The 16,003-nt window shown below is 47.1% G+C and overlaps 2 protein-coding genes across 2 annotated transcripts; both read left to right on the plus strand.

Moving 5' to 3' along the window:
* Nucleotides 1–1,279: 1,279 nt before the first annotated feature.
* Nucleotides 1,280–6,728, plus strand: LOC144180011 (uncharacterized). Its single transcript, XM_077708420.1, has 2 exons — nucleotides 1,280–2,196; nucleotides 6,707–6,728. The coding sequence occupies exons 1-2, from the start codon at nucleotides 1,280–1,282 to the stop codon at nucleotides 6,726–6,728; spliced, it is 939 nt and encodes a 312-aa protein (XP_077564546.1).
* LOC144180573 (uncharacterized) lies at nucleotides 6,713–12,766 on the plus strand. Its single transcript, XM_077708903.1, has 4 exons — nucleotides 6,713–6,879; nucleotides 8,304–8,362; nucleotides 11,148–11,213; nucleotides 12,496–12,766. The coding sequence occupies exons 1-4, from the start codon at nucleotides 6,728–6,730 to the stop codon at nucleotides 12,723–12,725; spliced, it is 507 nt and encodes a 168-aa protein (XP_077565029.1). The 5' UTR covers nucleotides 6,713–6,727; the 3' UTR covers nucleotides 12,726–12,766.
* Nucleotides 12,767–16,003: the final 3,237 nt, after the last annotated feature.

Raw genomic sequence — 16,003 nt, forward strand, 5'->3', positions numbered from 1 at the left:
TCGCTTGAGGTTTATCGGATGCTGCACTATCACTACTTTGTTAACTCGAGCAGCTGGAAACTCGGGACCGAGCTATCTCAGGCCTTCTGGAAAAGCGCCCCTGAACACCTGTTTTTCTCGTAAGGCACGACAACTTGCTTCCAACCACAAAAGCTTTGGCAAGCCAGCTCATTATTGTCGGTACGTAACAAATAAAGGGTGGGGCCAAGAAATTGTATGGGCAAGGACGGTGCCTATATATAGACCCTGGTATTGTTGCGTAACCTCTACTAGAGCAGTCGGGAAATATCCGCGAACATAAATTCCGATAATGGAGAGACGGCGCGAAGTGAAGAATTATTATCACAAAGCGTTCCGCAGCGCTAGGCTAAGCTCGGCAGCAGTGATAAGTGGGGCCACCGACACCAGTAAACCGTGGATGAAGCGGAAGAACGCAGCAGAATGAGCAAACAGACAAGTATCGAAATTCACCATCACCGTAAACTCTCCCACTACACAGAAAGTGGGGCAGTTGGGCTTTTGTGTTTCCGATTACACGGCAGCAGAAACGGCCATCAGCGAAACACATAAGGCACAGATCGAAGCCATTCGAAACGGTGTGAGCGGGTGGTTAAACAAACCGCCTCAAAGGGCAAGATTACGAAGTCCCTCGAATATGCGGGGCGAAAGCATAGCAATTTAGGCGTTCGATTCTACATTTATGGTTTCGCGTTCACTGCGCATAAACACGTAAATATTCTAGGACTTTTTCAGCAGAGTATCAAGGATTATGAGCTCTTTGTATAAACGTTTTCTGCCTGGCGACTACGTTCTTACCCCAGCGTCACTAATATTTTGTATAAAGAAAAACATGTTCCAGGGTTATTCCCTTGTTATTATATAAATTAGTAAAACAAAACGTTTTACGCTTCACGCAGGGGAATGAAGCCCCCTTTGGAAATGGTAGAGGAAGAAGATGTGGCTCCTGGCTCGAGGGCATGAGTATCATCATCATTGTACATAACCAAGTCATCGCCATTAAAACGGTCGTTCGATCAGGGGTCCCACGGCTTCGTTTCCTGGCGGCGCACCCGCAACGAGGTGTCCGATCCGCAACATTTGGTGCCGAAACTCGGGAAAACGAGCGGCTCCCACCGACGTGGGCAACGAGCGATGGCGACGACGAGTTTCTTCTAGCAACGGTTGCCCAAGCAAGCTTCGTCCTTCTCGGAACCGCACCCAGGGAGACAACGCGCGGACCGGGCTGCCAAGCGAGTAAGCCGGTCTTTTTCGCTGAACGATGGACCGGCTGAAGGCGAAACGCGCTGCAAGGCGAGCCCAAGCGACGATAATTTCGACAGAGGCGACAGCACTCATCGAGAGCGGCTGCTCCGACCGGCTCGCGATCCGGAAAGTGTTGGACAAGCTCATGGCTAGCCGCGAGGAGCTTAGCAAGATCGACGCCCAGGTCGAGGACGCGGTTCCTGTCGAGGAGCTGGAAAGATACGAGTCGGCGGCCCGTTACAACGACCAGACGATCGAGGCTTTGACTCGCCTTACGTACCGGCTCGAGGAACTCAGCGTCAGCGACACGGCGCAACCTGCCCCCTCGGCTGCGGTTAGCACGCCAGAGGCGCCAACGACGGTTCCATCTCAGATCTCTGGACCTCGTCTCCCAACGCTTACCATCAAGCCTTTTTATGGGGACGTGTGTCAGTGGACGTCGTTTTGGGAGCAATTCAACGGCGCAGTCCACACCAACCAGGCTTTAACCACCACCGAGAAGTTTAAGTACCTCCGAAACTACCTGGAAGGTGACGCAGCAGCTGCCATCGCCGGACTGCCAACAACGGAGGCGTGCTTTGAGAGTGCCATCCAGCAGCTCCAGGACAAGTTCGGGGACAAGCGCCGGATCGTACAGCGGCATTTTAGAAACCTCCGCGAGCTGCAGCACGTGACGTCTCTGTCGGAGGAGAGGGAGCTGCGCAGATTTTACGACTGCGTCCAGCTGAACGTCCGCTGCCTCAACCTTCTGGACGTTCCAACGAGCAGCTTCGCCGCGATGCTGTACGACATTTTGCTCGAGGTGCTGCCGGAAGAGATCGTCGTGGCGTTTCACAGGCACGTCCGCCTCAAAAAGATATCAACGGGCATGACATCATCTTCGTCTGGGGACGAAAACGAAACGGCTTGCTGGCAACTGGAGCAACTCTTGCGGTACACGCAAATCGAACTCGATGCAAGAGAGCAATGTGCTCCAGTGGCGACTCCTACCGAATCGAGTGACCCCTTCCAACGTAACAGGAAATCAACGTCAACGTCTGTTCTACACGCCTACCAAGATGTGATGCTCAAACGAAACGTGTGCTTTTTTTGCAGACCGCCAAAGCACGCGACCGAGGCATACCATGCTTCTATGAGCATTCCTGAAAAGAAGAAGCGGCTCGCGAAAGTTATGCGATGCTATAGATGCACGATGGTGGGCCATCGATCGAAGGAGTGCCGGCGAAATATATGGTGCAGGATGTGCAAGGGGAGACATGCGACTTTCATGTGCGACCCGCACTATGCATGCACAGTGAAGAAAGACCAGAAGCACACTGGCCACAACTTCAATTTCCCGGTGCAGACGCTGGCCACCAAGTCGATATCTAGCCGCCAGAAAGTAATGGTTGGCGTCCTTCAGACGAAGGGGCTTCGCAAAGCGGACACTAACGCGGACATTCACAACGCCTGCATCAGGAAGACCATGAACACGACCCATAGCGAAACCCTGAGTGGACTTTTGGAACGGAAGTCTACGGCGCACGATCACGGTAAAGAAGCTGAAGAGCAATTTCGAGTGCGAACGATTATCACAGATTCAGAAAAAAGTACTCTTGGAGATAAACATCTCCGTGAGGTCATCTCTTCTCGTTGCCTTGGGCAGATGTCAGACGGCAGCGCATCGCTCGAGCGGGACAACCGTACAAGTCGACGGTCCTGGTCAAGGAAACCAGCAGTCAAGCTCAACGACTCATTACAAGATGAAGCTCGAGGTTCCACGACCAAAAAACGGAAGCAATCAGCAAGAGGGCCGAAAAAACAATCTAGTCTGAACTGCCCTGTATGTCGTGTTTTTGCCTAGAACTGTGGTGCTATGTTTTTTTCCAGGAGACATTTGTGAGAACTTAATGTTTTTTCACATCTGTTTTGTGGCCGGGAGAATGTTGGAAATCGTAGAGGAAGAAGATGTGGCTCCTGGCTCGAGGGCATGAGTATCATCATCATTGTACATAACCAAGTCATCGCCATTAAAAGGGTCGTTCGATCAGGGGTCCCACGGCTTCGTTTCCTGGCGGCGCACCCGCAACGAGGTGTCCGATCCGCAACAGCCCCAAGCCGGGCTGCTTCTCTTGCCTTTAATTTGGTAATTCAATTGTCTGGGCAACCGCAAGGCTACCGTATACCTGAGCACCACTGCAACATTGCACGAAACAAAATACCTTTAAAGGCGCTGCAAAGCACCAGTGGGTTGCTCATTCCTGGCGCTATAACAAAGGAACTACTCCAGCTTGACCGGTGACATCAGAATTGCCCGCAACTTGCGGCACGTCCTGCCTGTTACCCTGTCATTGACGCTGCCCCGTTAAGAGAATTTACAGGTAGCCCTTGCCACGAGCCAAGGAAGTTCTTATTCCTGTGACGGAGAAGGACGCGCCAGAAACGTCAACCAGGGGGCCTAATGTATCACCTGGCCTTAGTTTTTGGGGACACGTTTCTTGCGGCTCTTATTTGCTTCTGCTAACTCACCAGAATTAATCTGACGCATGAACAGCATTAGCTTAAATGCGTTGAAGGCCAATATGCCCGAATCATGAATAGATGGGTGAATTCCGAAAAAATGGTCCAGGCACTCGTGACGACAGTCCAAAAAAAAAAGCCCAATGCAGCGGTATTGCAGAAATTTCTCATATTTTTCGTCCAGATGATACAGAAAACCTTGGTCATAGCAATTTAATATAAAAAATAGCTTTACCTCAGCTTGAACAACCTTCACAAAATGAGCACTTGCCCTGCTTTATCTGTTCTTTGTCTTTCCTTGAGCTAGTTTTCAACGGGAAGTGCAGCTGCTTTAGTTCTATAGATGCGAAATGCAATTGCTGTTTCCGGTAAAACACCAGCAACGTCATGTAAATTTTTTCCCCAGTAATGCCTGTCTGCGCTCTTTAAATACCGGCTCAACTCGTTGCTTGTTTCCACGGCTACAGAGACCGGTTGCAACGGTTTACTACAGGTTTCTGCAGGACAAGCAAGGTAAACAATGGTGACATTCCGTTTGACGAAAGCCATGTGCAGCAGGTTCAATTTTCGCGAACATAGGGGCACCGCAGTATGTTATAACAATCTTAGGATGTATTCTAACCCAAAGAATACTCATAGAAAACAGCAGGAGAAGGGGGCCTCAGCGCTATGCCTACCACCATCACCGCTGCTACTGGCACAAATACGAGAATATTTTCTGGCTTGCTTACTAACTTACCGTGAATCCTAAATAAATCCTGATGTTCAGAAAAGGACGTAAATAAAGAAATGTACGCACAAAATACGAAAAGCAAGCTTGATCGTCCAACACTACGTCGAACAACTCTCCTTTGCCGCACAAGGTGCGACGGTAGCGGGCTAGGCGTTCCTAGGCGAGTGCTACATTTTTGTGTAAGCTAAGTTGTGAATCGGGGTTATTTTCGCAGTGGGCCTATCTATAACGTTGTGTGGGATAACGGGCTTTGTGCATAGCACAGGAAAATTTTGCTCGCCCTCTCATGGCTGAAGTTGTCTAAGTGACAATAAACAACGCCCCGTTCACACTAAATGAGCTATTCGTCTGGTCAAAGCAGCCTCAAAGTGTTTATTGCACTTAGTGTAATCGAAAAGACCTTTGTACATTTTTCCCCGTGTGCAGTGTCTCCAAAATGACTGCCTCGTTAAAGAGCCTCGTGCTGCATCTGCCTCTTCACGCTGCCCTGGTTATCCTGGTCCTCACACCGGCGGAAGCAATTTGGACCAAGGCGTTCTACGATGTGATTACGCATTTCTTATGTCCTAGATTGAGCACTGTAGATGGTCTAATGTCAACATAGATCTTTCTTTAAATATTCAGCCACACTCCTGGGGCGGTATTCTCGACTTTTGTCCCTTTTTCGTCCCTTTCAAAAGTGTCCCTTTTGGCGAGCCCTGATTGGCTAAAAGCAAACAACCGGAAGTGACGTAACGCAAGCGCGGCAAACCTACTGCCAACGCCCATTGCTTAACCGGAAGTACGTCACGATGAAAGGGACTCAAAAGGGACGTTTTCAAAAGGGACAGTTACGAGAATACTGCCCCTGTTCTGTGATTTTAACTGAGTATACTGAGACAGTGAAATGGTTAGCCTACTGATGCGAAACTCTAAAATACAAAGATAAAACAGTTTTTTTTATGATGTATTCCCGATGTCAAATTATGCCAGTTTCGCGGTGGAATTTTTTAGTATCTGCAACTTAAGAATTAGGTATTTGGAGAGGGGGTGCCATCGATAATACAAAACTCTAGGCTCAGAATCAAGCAATGACTATTACAGTTAAACTAGTGAGGAAAAGAATTTTTACGTCGATCTATCAACAAAAACTGCCTGGCATATTCTGGGTTACGCATCATGCCCTTGTGGTAGATTGAAAAGAATTAAGAAACTCTCCAAGCAGCATGCCAGGAATTCTGGGCTGTTGTAGTCGAACCTCTTCTGACATGAACTATATAAGCCGCATGGCTGGTCTGTAGACATCCCCAACGACAAGTCTCCGGCTATTGGAGGGGAATGCGTTCATCATACTTCACCCAGGCGACGTTCTAAAGGTCGATGTTCTCGATGTCAGCTTTGAGTGCGCTGGCAGATGTCTATCTATACCGGGAAAACTGCTATTCTGTCTCTTGTAAGCACACACCATACATACCCACAGCCGGTGGAATTCGTGTCTTATGTCTAAAACAATTTGGCATCCAGGTCTTGTGGAGTTTCTATAGAGCTTCCATGGCCGACCACCTTCACCGAAGGGAATGGCCCCCTAATTTTTAATGGTTGTGCTAGAGCCTAGCTTAACTCTACCTGTGCACGAGTGATCTGCTGTGTGTCACAGCAAAGCCGAGTAGCTCCTACCAACAGGTGAAATCGTACATGATTGTTTTTTCGCGGGATCTGTTGGCGTAGCTATAGGACCATCCCTCCTACGAAGGGCTATTCGCCCAGGTGTTAGCGCTCACGTTTAAGTGACGTTTACGCGCTCTGCGCCCAGCTAAAACGGCGGCTTTTCTCATTCCCGTGCCCGGCGTGCTCTCTTCGTTAAACCAAAATGGCCCCTCGAGTGGCCTTACAATATTCTCGACCTGCTCAATCCAGCGGCCAGAAGCCATATATAAATATATCCTGAAGATTGATAGGAGATACGCACGTTACGGAGGAGTTGTGATACCTCATCACTAGGTTGCAGCCAGACACAATGTTTCAGGAATACGGTATCTGAATCTGATTACAATAATGTTAGTCTAATTTCCAACAAACAGACTGCGCCATATAATATTACCAGAGCCTAAAAAATGTATTTTCACGTCTTTTAATGCGCAACAGTTTGGTTTTGGTTTGGTTTGGTTTTCAAAGTAGGCGACTCCATAAACGGCTTTACCCGCAATCTTTCCCGAACGCCTGTGTTTGCAGCTCATGCAGCGGCAGCCTCTGATGACGTACGAGTGCTACCGAACAGGAGAAACACTTGAACCGGCGGACACCGTCAACTACGCAATTCTTTGGGATGGCACTCAGCCGCAGGACACGGATGTTGTGGGAACCACGTGGTCTGAAACTAGGGGATCGTTCGACAGCTACAGATTGTGAGTCGATACTCATTTTTGATGGTTTTTAAACACGTACAAAATCCTCCAAACATGTGATCGTACGTAGCGAGGCCACTCAATCGCTGCTGTAGCTGTGTGTCAGTAGCGTTTTAATGACCGAATGCCAAGATCAGAACACTCTAAGACAGAATAAGTTGTCTTTACACATGTGTGGCCATTAGGTGTATTTGCGGCAAACCGACGATTCACAAGTGGTATTTGCAGAGTTCTTTTGATTGAAAACTAATATGTGCTGGACTTTTGCGAGAGCACATAAGAAAAAGACGTTGAAAGAATATTTTGACAGCAAAATAGAAAAAGAGCTTGTGCGAGACCGGACCTCGGGGCAGTGTTCCAAATTAAACGCTACCGAAAAGTTCCGCCAGATGGCCCCAACAGTAAAACACAGTCACAGTCTCGGAACAAGGTAAAATCGAATAGACTGGAAACCTAGGTGTTTATGTAAGGTACCAAAAGACAGTGAAAGGTTGAGCGTGGACGGGCGTGCGAGGAGAAACATTTATGTGAAAGAGGCGGCACAAGACTAACGTCTTTCGACCACATTTGCGGTGAAATGAGCAGATACGCGGCCATTTTTTTCCAACACCGACACGGCGAGTTTTTTTAACAGAAAAGCTGTTTAAGCTTGTGTTTGTTCCGGTGGGCTGAGCAAGAAAATTCCAAGCTAAAAGACGCCCGCGGTGCCTCTTGGCGAGCAGGGAGAGCGCGAAAGTAGCGAGCGTCAGGAAATAGCGGAACGCACCCGCTAGCCTCCCAGCCTAGCCTCCCAGCCGGCCTCAACACTAGTTAGGCAAGCTTCCAGCAGCGTCGAGAGGTAGCCTCGCAGCCATTCTCAATTGCATTTGGTGAAAGCGCAGCATAAAACAAGGTCGACTAGCGCAAGATGACAGACAGCGGGGCTCATCCAGCGGACGGCCGCGCGCTCAAAAAAGAAAAAAATGGCGCAACTTGGACTAATGGTGCAAATCTGGAAAACCGGGGAGCTGCGGATTGACCTAGCTTCTTCCCCCTGTGATCCGCTGTCAGTGTGAGGAACAGACCGGACCGGCCATAGAAAATACCGCCAAAGGAGTGGCCTTACCACCTCAACATTTAGGCTAGCCTAGCAAGAAAATCACAAACCCTAACAAAGCTTGACAAAGCCTAGCAAAACCTAGCAAGACGTAGCAAGCCCGGAAAAAAGTAGGTCGACCCCCAGCTCTGCTGTTTCTCCAGCCTTCCACCACTAGTACAGCTGAGCCAATGTTTTGCATGCTTTCTGTAAAGAGGTATTCGACCTAAACATCAATAAAAGAACGAAAAGCAATTACTTCCGCATACGTATGTCACCAGCATGCTAGTCGTGAACTAAGGCTTACTTGTTGTTTGATCTTGATTGCCCTTTTTTCTGTTCATACCAGGGGAAACCTCACCACCTATTACGACGATGCAGAACACGTAGGCAAGCTAACCAGCCCCAGTAAGTTCTTTCTTTTCTGTATTTCCGTGACCTGTTTTGTGTTTGTTTGTGTTTCCAAGGCCTGACTCTATGGAAAAGCTTATGATGGCAAGGGTTTCGCGGTGCTTTTTTTAACCCATATTGTATAGATGCGGGCAATAAACTACTCTTAGTGCGGAGGTTTTAAGATACCAGCAGTCTCTGGAACAGGGCTGATCCGACAAGCAGTAAGTTGCTGATTTAGTACAGTTGGCGTGAAACGGAAACTCAGGGAACGGGTTATCAAGCACTGCCATCAAACGGGTTATCAAACACTGAACGGGTTATCAAACACCTATATCAAACACTGCCATCATGGACCCAGTAACATCTATTTCAAACCTACAGCAGGCGGTGCGGATTCGTGAAAAAGCTCTTTGACCGCATCCATTCGAAACAGACAATATGAGATATACGACGGGTATCATCCGGTCACCGAATTCTCCGGTGTGTACTACCCTGAGCCGTAGTCACTCGCTCCAAATTCGGGAAATTGTTAGTATGCAAGATATCGAAACCATGTTACGAAATGATGTTTCATCTTAAGGTTAATGTCAACGCAAGTCTTTGCAGGAAATGTGAACGCGTTACTTTTAAAATATAGGGATTAACGATTTCAATAATTAGTTCCGGGTGACATAGTTACAACCAGGCAAGGAGCATAGTAAGTACGGACAATGCTGCTTTATGACGACGCAGAACGAGGCCCAGTCGAGCCAAACATATTGAGAAATTATTGACGTAACCAATCAACACTAGAAGGATATCGAGAATCCATAACCCTGGCGCCAGTATGCGCATGGCTCTTCGCAAATGGTGTGTGGTCCCATAGAAGGCCCACAGGAGATCCATCCAGCTGACAAAAACGAAATGAATTGGGTGTCGAAGCATCACGATTTCAAAGCCAGAAATATTTCCGCCTGTAGTAAATAAATAGCATAAATGGTACTGCCCAGCTACGAGAGTCTAAACTGTCATCTAGGCCGGGTGATGAATGCCATATTATTCCACCAAGAAGTTTCTGACTTAGATTCCGATTCTCTCCTCGTACGAGTGAAAATCCTGCCAGAAATAAAAAAGACATCTGCTTCACGTTTCAGACAGCTTGAAATCCAGCTTGAATTTACGTGGACAAATACCAATGAAAAAGGCGTGTTCCACTGCAACCGGATAAGATAAGCGGGGGAGCACCCGCGTATTGCCGTAATTCGTTAAAGGTTCTCAAAGTAAATATCCTCCGCGTGAGTGACGAACAACTCTTCATAGTGAGACTGATGAACCATGGTGGGCCAGTAGCGAAGTTTCTCAATTATAGGGGCCAGGCGAATGTTTTTGGGAAATCTGTGAAATGTTGATGCCGTAATAAAATACTCTTCATCCAGGAAGTAACACCGGGTGAGATTCCGAGTATACGTCCTCCCGCAATTTCTCCATATTCTCGAAAAATGTGTCAACACAAATATTTTGATACGGTACATTTACCTAGCTTTATCAAGCCACATGCTCTTCTTGGCTGCGTAAATGGTCCGTAACGGCAGGATTATGTGTCGATCGATCCAGTGTGGTTTCTCAGTCCACCCGAAATATAGCCTAGTAGGGCTTCAAATGCTACAAATGAGGTACGTTCAAGTGAGTAGGATATAAAACGTACCCTAAACCTTAAAGCGCTCTGTACAGGGTTGAAAACGTATTTGTTGAAGCGTGTGACGCTTTTTAACCCATCTCGGAAGCACAACCACGCTGTAAACAGGATTCAATACCTTCACTTTCAAATTGAAGGGATTTTTTTCTTGGGTGTGCTAGGAACGAATTGCAAGCTTTCACGGCAACAAACTTAATGACAACAACGCATTGACCATTTTCTAGCTTTTTTAACAGTTCCATCAACAACGACCAGTGATAGCACTCTTATGCCAGTGTCGCCGTACCGGAGGGTTGCCGGGCAGTCTCTGCGGGGGGAACGGCTTAAGATTAAAATTCAGCCATGTATTCGCCTCAGTTTGATTGTTTATAAAGTAGCACAAGATAACACTGTAAGACAACAACAAATATATTAAAACTTTCCCTGTTTGAGATTGCATTTTTAAGCATATGAGGACTTCAAATCAATTATTAGTTCTACAAAGACGATCTCATAGGTTTTAGCAAGAAAAATCACGTCAGCGGATTTGAAACAACTGTACTATAAAGCAGTCATGTATTCTCCCGGGAGATCATTATAAGTATGTGTAATGGCTGATTTTATACAGACAGACGAAGAGTGACGAAGAGTGTGACTGTCTAGCACAACTGCTATATCTAAAAAAACACCGTACAAAAGATAGGACAAGGGCGAACTCTCACCCCCTCAACCTTTCAACTTTATGTAATACACGTAATTAGCAGATACGAAACATGATATTGAGTTCAACTGCACATAAAAATCTTTAAACTGCAAATAAAACACTCTCTTGAACTGACTGCTCCCATGCCGCCTTTTAGTTTTGTTTCTAACTATAAAAGCGAACAATACTGGTCACGGTGTTTCTCTAATAAAATGTTACATATAGTGCAAGTTACGTGTATGCATAGGCTGCATGTTTTAGCTAAAAGACACAATCCGTCGGCTTCGAGAAAGATAACAAGAGGCAAGTTTGATGGTTGATCCGCAGTATTTTCACTCAGGTCAAACAGATTACAAGCGCGCGCTCAAACAAAGCCAAAACTTTATAAAACTACCAAAAGTAATGCATTTGTTCTTATTACTAATATAACAATTGCTTTGCAGCTTTGATGGAAAATGTGGAAATTGTCCTGCCGCCATACGAAGGAGAAGCATACTACATGAAGCTGAGTAAGTGCTGCCAAGACGGTTTCAAAATAGCTGGTGGAATCCCCCTTTATATGTCATAAGTTCTATCTCACCTATTATAAATCTTGTTTTCCTGTTTTTCTGCGTAGCGATTTTATTTATTGGAGAATACAGTTAAAACCCCAACTTTTCAAGTTGAGGAAAGCTTGAAAACTTGCTTAAAGCCGGTACTTTTGTTGAAATCAATAATGATGGGACAGTTCCAATTTTACGTCAGATTTCTTTCTTAGCAAAGTTGCTTGCGTCTGCACGCTGCAACTGGCTTGAAAACTGAGGGAGATAGGGAGCACATGCACCCCTTAGCCACGACCACAAATTTATTTTCATTTCCACAAATGCTAAATTGCAGCGCCTTTGATGCGAAAGCGTAGGCGGCTCAAGGATAGAAAAAACTTTACGGATGATTATGTTACTCCGTAATAGAAAATTAGAGCGCAGCGCGAATTCTAGTCGTCGCAGCACCCAAGAGTAGCTGTTCCATCTCCGGAATTGATCGCGTCATCAGCGTTATATCGCAGCACGTCACCGCCGGGGAGCATGTACCGCGCGGCCTCCGCATACCATCCTCCCCCTCCCACTTTTGCCACCCTTTCCTCCTCCGATTTTCTGGTCGCTCCATCTCGTCTATCTTCGGCGCCCTCTTCGTTCACTCGGTAACAACGAGGCCGACGGCGACACGGAACCACAGGAGCTGGCGCTTAAAAGCTGCGCTTTACATCGTTCAGTGGTCTTTCTCACCATGGTCATCAGGCGGCGGGCTGCGCCAGACGGACATCCTCTCATCGGCCCACGTCGTTTCCCCTCCTGCACTTCTAAAGTGCCCTTGCGGCGTTTCGCTCGCCTTTGCTGGCGCTTTTGCGACACTCTCTTACAGTGTATGCCAGTTGCAGCGCCCCCTAAATGAATGTGCGCAGGAGTCTCTGGGCCCACGCGTGTAACAAAGGCCTCCATGTGCGTCGTTACACACCGATGGCTTCGTCCGGTTAGCTCCTGACGGCTAGGATGATTTAATACTGCTGGTATGACGGACATGCACTATACGTCAGACATCACAATCGTTTCGGTGCTACGCGTCGCTGAAGAAGTAGAACATTTGAAGTGTACTGTTGAGGTAGCAAGAGGAGGGGAAGAACTTGTTGAAAGCGGGCTATAGCATCTGCTGGTTCTCCGCCTTAGCCACAAGGACCACCCATGAAATTCTGCTAAGGGAATCAAAACGTTTGTCAAACTTCTTGCGCAGTAACCCAGCTCTTTTCTCTCGCAGCGATCACAAGCGACAACAACCGAGTGGTCTATAAGATCTACGACAGATCCGGGGACTGCCGGCACGCGACCACGCTCTTTTACAAGACCTGCAGCGGCCACAAGACCCAGTGCAACCCTTGCGAAGAGAACAGTGTTCCCAACAACTTCGGCTGCTGTGACATGCAGTTCACCCGCTACCCGGATCCTCAGCCGTCCCCCTTTTGCGGAGAATACCATGCCTGCACCTGAGTGCACCTTAGGCACTCTTGGGCCCCCTATGCCCGCACTATAAGCTGGCCATCCAACTGAAATAATTTTTGGAAATAAAATTTGCACTCCGGCATGAATAAGAACAGGATGCAATGTCTTTCTTTATAACGCAAAAGACTGATATGTCTCGTTCTGTCGACCTTCCACGACCTTGAGCAAAAACCGCAACCATCAGCCAAAAGGAAGTTCCTTTTGAAAAAAAAAGTGCAACGACGCTTTGGGAAAACAAGATGTTTCAAACGCGAAGCTCTCTCTGATACAAATGTAAAGTCCACAATCCAATCAGCCAAAATCCAAATCTACAACTCTCAGATTACTGAATGCGATGCTATGATTTTCTATCTAAAAGTTTTTGATTTGGTCATCTAAATGGGCTGAATCGGTTATGTCAGCATTGTCATATATTTGCACTTCGGCTGATTTTTGGATGTGCAGGTGTTTCGAATAAATCCCCGGGTTTTATCATCATCATCGCCATCATCATCATTAGCATCATACGCCCGCTATTGTGGAAAGTTGGCTTTTCTGCAGTGAGATTCGTCATCACTATGTGCCCTCCCATTGTGTATATTTAACTTTCCTGCAGTGCGTTCAATAAAGTCATCATCGCATGCTTTCCCATTGTGTAAAGTTGGCGTTTCAGCTGTGCGTTTTTTTTTCGACATCGCCACAAGTAAGAATTAGAAAGCTTGGCGTTAAAAAATCGTTCCATAGCACGGATCCTCGCATAGCGCGAGCATAAACGGCGCAGTAGCAAGAAGCGGCCCTCCACGCCAGTGCACCACATATGACGGGAGAGGAACAACGAGCAGCCGAACGAGCAAACGTTCAACAAGCGGATTTGATTAACCTGACTATAAAGCGGAAAAACGTAGCCGTGTAGCCTTGAATTTAATTTGCGCCCCAAGGGGAAGAAATATATGAGACGTTTTTTTTTTTTGAAATGAGCCAGATCCACCAAGCGCGACTTTGAGAAACAAGCGGAAGTATTTTAGCTGACCTAAATGCAACGCCGTCAAACGATACGATACATTTTACATGTCAGCTAGGGGACGTTTATGGCCACAAGTAATGAAAAATTATGGTGTAAATTTGTGACCAACAGTGGAGTGATAAGTTTGGATTTGGCTCATATTGAATTGAAACACTCAAGTTGATGCGGCATTCTTGTGAAATCTTTGTTTAAATTGTCTTTCAAGCATGGTGCGATTGAGTTTTAATGGCAAAGGCATTAAAAATATACAACAGGGCTCCAAGAACAGTAGAACAATACATGAAGGGCAGGGGAGTCCTCGTGGTAACACAGCTGTTTTAGAATTTCTACCTAGGATACTTTTCTTGGGTACGCCTGAAGGCACCCACAAAGTAAGTAAGCTCCTCATTGTTTTGCCATGGATTTTCGTAACGCTTCACAAGGAGGCAGCTCATATCTTCTTCTTCACCTTAACGGAGTTGTTCGTACTCTCAGATGGGGGGAAGGGGGAGAGATTTGCCATGGCTTGTAAGAGGTAGCGATATAGTTGGGTACTAAAATGGTAAACACGGGAGTAAAAAATAAAAATATCTCAGTTATTTCGCAGTGGCGGGTGAGACGAAATGAAATAATTGTTTCACATCTCTCGGTTTCGTTTCGTACACTTCTTCCGTTCACTTCGTCGTGGACATCTGGGGACAGATCTTTTGCCTATATCTCCTAACCGTCATTTGAATTCATAGTAAGCCAGCTCCGAAAAGCGAAAGGAAACTCCCGAAACCACCCACGAAACCGCCTGAACAGAAAAGCCAAAAGCAACCTCCCATTGTGCAAATGAATTTGGCTCATCTGATGCGTGAAAGAGCCGGATGTGGCTCATTATCGAAACAAACTACGATCTGCGTACGCATTTTTAGGGCGTTATATGAACTACTTTCTTCCCACCCATTTTTTAGGGGAACGTTGCCGAGTTATTCTTGTAACTGCAGTTTTGTGCGACTTAGTTTCACTTTCTGGTTCTGGCTCGTTTCGAAGAAAAAAATTCCCTCGCACTTCCCCGAGGGGGAGAGTGTGTAAGTGCGAATGCACGGTTGTTGATTGCGCGATTACGGTGGACATCGTGATCTTAATGAGTAGTCGAGAGATTACACACACGCACACAACTACAAAGAAAGATATTTCACTCGTTATTGCTGGTACCGTGGCCCGGTACGCCATCATCGTTATCGAGATGCAGGACCAGCGACCGCTCTCGACGACGGCGCGCGCTCGACTAATACCCTCCCGCGCCACGCGGCCGCTACACGAGCGCCCTCACGCGTCGGAATGCGGAGCGCCCGCTACGCGAGCGAGAGCTCTCCCGCCCGAAGTGGAGAGGAGGCACCCAACACCCGCAGTCACTGAGCGGAGAGAGGAGGAGGAGAGTAGCGCGCGCCCATCTCCCCCCGTTGCTAGGGAAGACGAGGAGCGCGCGCACCCGCAGCTGTTGCTATGCGGACGACGGCGGCGGACGATTCAGGCTCGCTGAAGAAGTGCATTCGCACTTAAAACACCTCATATGTCGATGTCGACGGTGGACGTGGATGTGGAAAAAGAGAATGGGGAACAAAGTGATTGGTTTGGTTTATTGTGGGCTTTTAAAGCGCTGAAGCTGCGCCTAGGCTATGAGGGGTCAGGTAATAGAGCGCTCCCGATTAATTTTAATGTCAAACACCTGGGGATCTTTAATGCGTACCAAAATATCGACAAGCTGGAGTTTTGGTTTTTATCCTCTAGCTGAAAAGCAGCCACCGAGATGGAACCTGCGTCCTTGGGCTTAACAGCACAAAACGCCTTAGCCACTTAGCCACCGCGGCACGTAACGTAAAAGAAAGTAAATCATGTGTCTGCTTGTAACTCATAGCCACCTGCAGGCTTTGGAATCCAAGCCGCCTGAAGTATAACTTAAACTACGCTGTCCATTTTGTTTCGGCTTAAGATGTTTCAACAGACATTTTAAGATGAACGCGCCTCGGTGGAACATATGTTAAAGGGGCACTGACACAAAAATTTTGCATCTTGTTTTTTTTGTTGCGATAAGTAGCTAGTGACCTACTTATAACCTGTAGAAACCTCATTTGCTTCAGCGTGCGACGGTTGTTTAATTAGAGGCATTTTCAATGCGGCCAGTCGCAGTTTCGGTTTCAGCGAGTGCCGCGAAACGATGGATTTTGTGGATTTTGTGTGAACAAAGCTGACCACGTGACCGTCGGAGGGATATCACAGTTACAGAGCAGAGCCGCCG

The sequence above is a fragment of the Haemaphysalis longicornis genome, unplaced genomic scaffold, assembly GCF_048455015.1.
Source record: "Haemaphysalis longicornis isolate Haplotype H1 unplaced genomic scaffold, Haemaphysalis longicornis Haplotype H1 scaffold_4, whole genome shotgun sequence".
NCBI classification, from domain to species: Eukaryota; Metazoa; Arthropoda; class Arachnida; order Ixodida; family Ixodidae; genus Haemaphysalis; species Haemaphysalis longicornis.

What these genes read in the sequence shown, in the direction of transcription:
- LOC144180573 (XM_077708903.1), top strand. Translation starts at nt 6,728, where the DNA reads ATGACGTACGAGTGCTACCGAACAGGAGAAACACTTGAACCGGCGGAC. An exon ending in TCGTTCGACAGCTACAGATT is followed by an intron (nt 6,880 to 8,303) that starts GTGAGTCGATAC and finishes TGTTCATACCAG; the next exon opens with GGGAAACCTCACCACCTATT. An exon ending in AGCATACTACATGAAGCTGA is followed by an intron (nt 11,214 to 12,495) that starts GTAAGTGCTGCC and finishes TTTCTCTCGCAG; the next exon opens with CGATCACAAGCGACAACAAC.
- LOC144180011 (XM_077708420.1), top strand. Translation starts at nt 1,280, where the DNA reads ATGGACCGGCTGAAGGCGAAACGCGCTGCAAGGCGAGCCCAAGCGACG. An exon ending in CAACTGGAGCAACTCTTGCG is followed by an intron (nt 2,197 to 6,706) that starts GTACACGCAAAT and finishes CTGTGTTTGCAG; the next exon opens with CTCATGCAGCGGCAGCCTCT.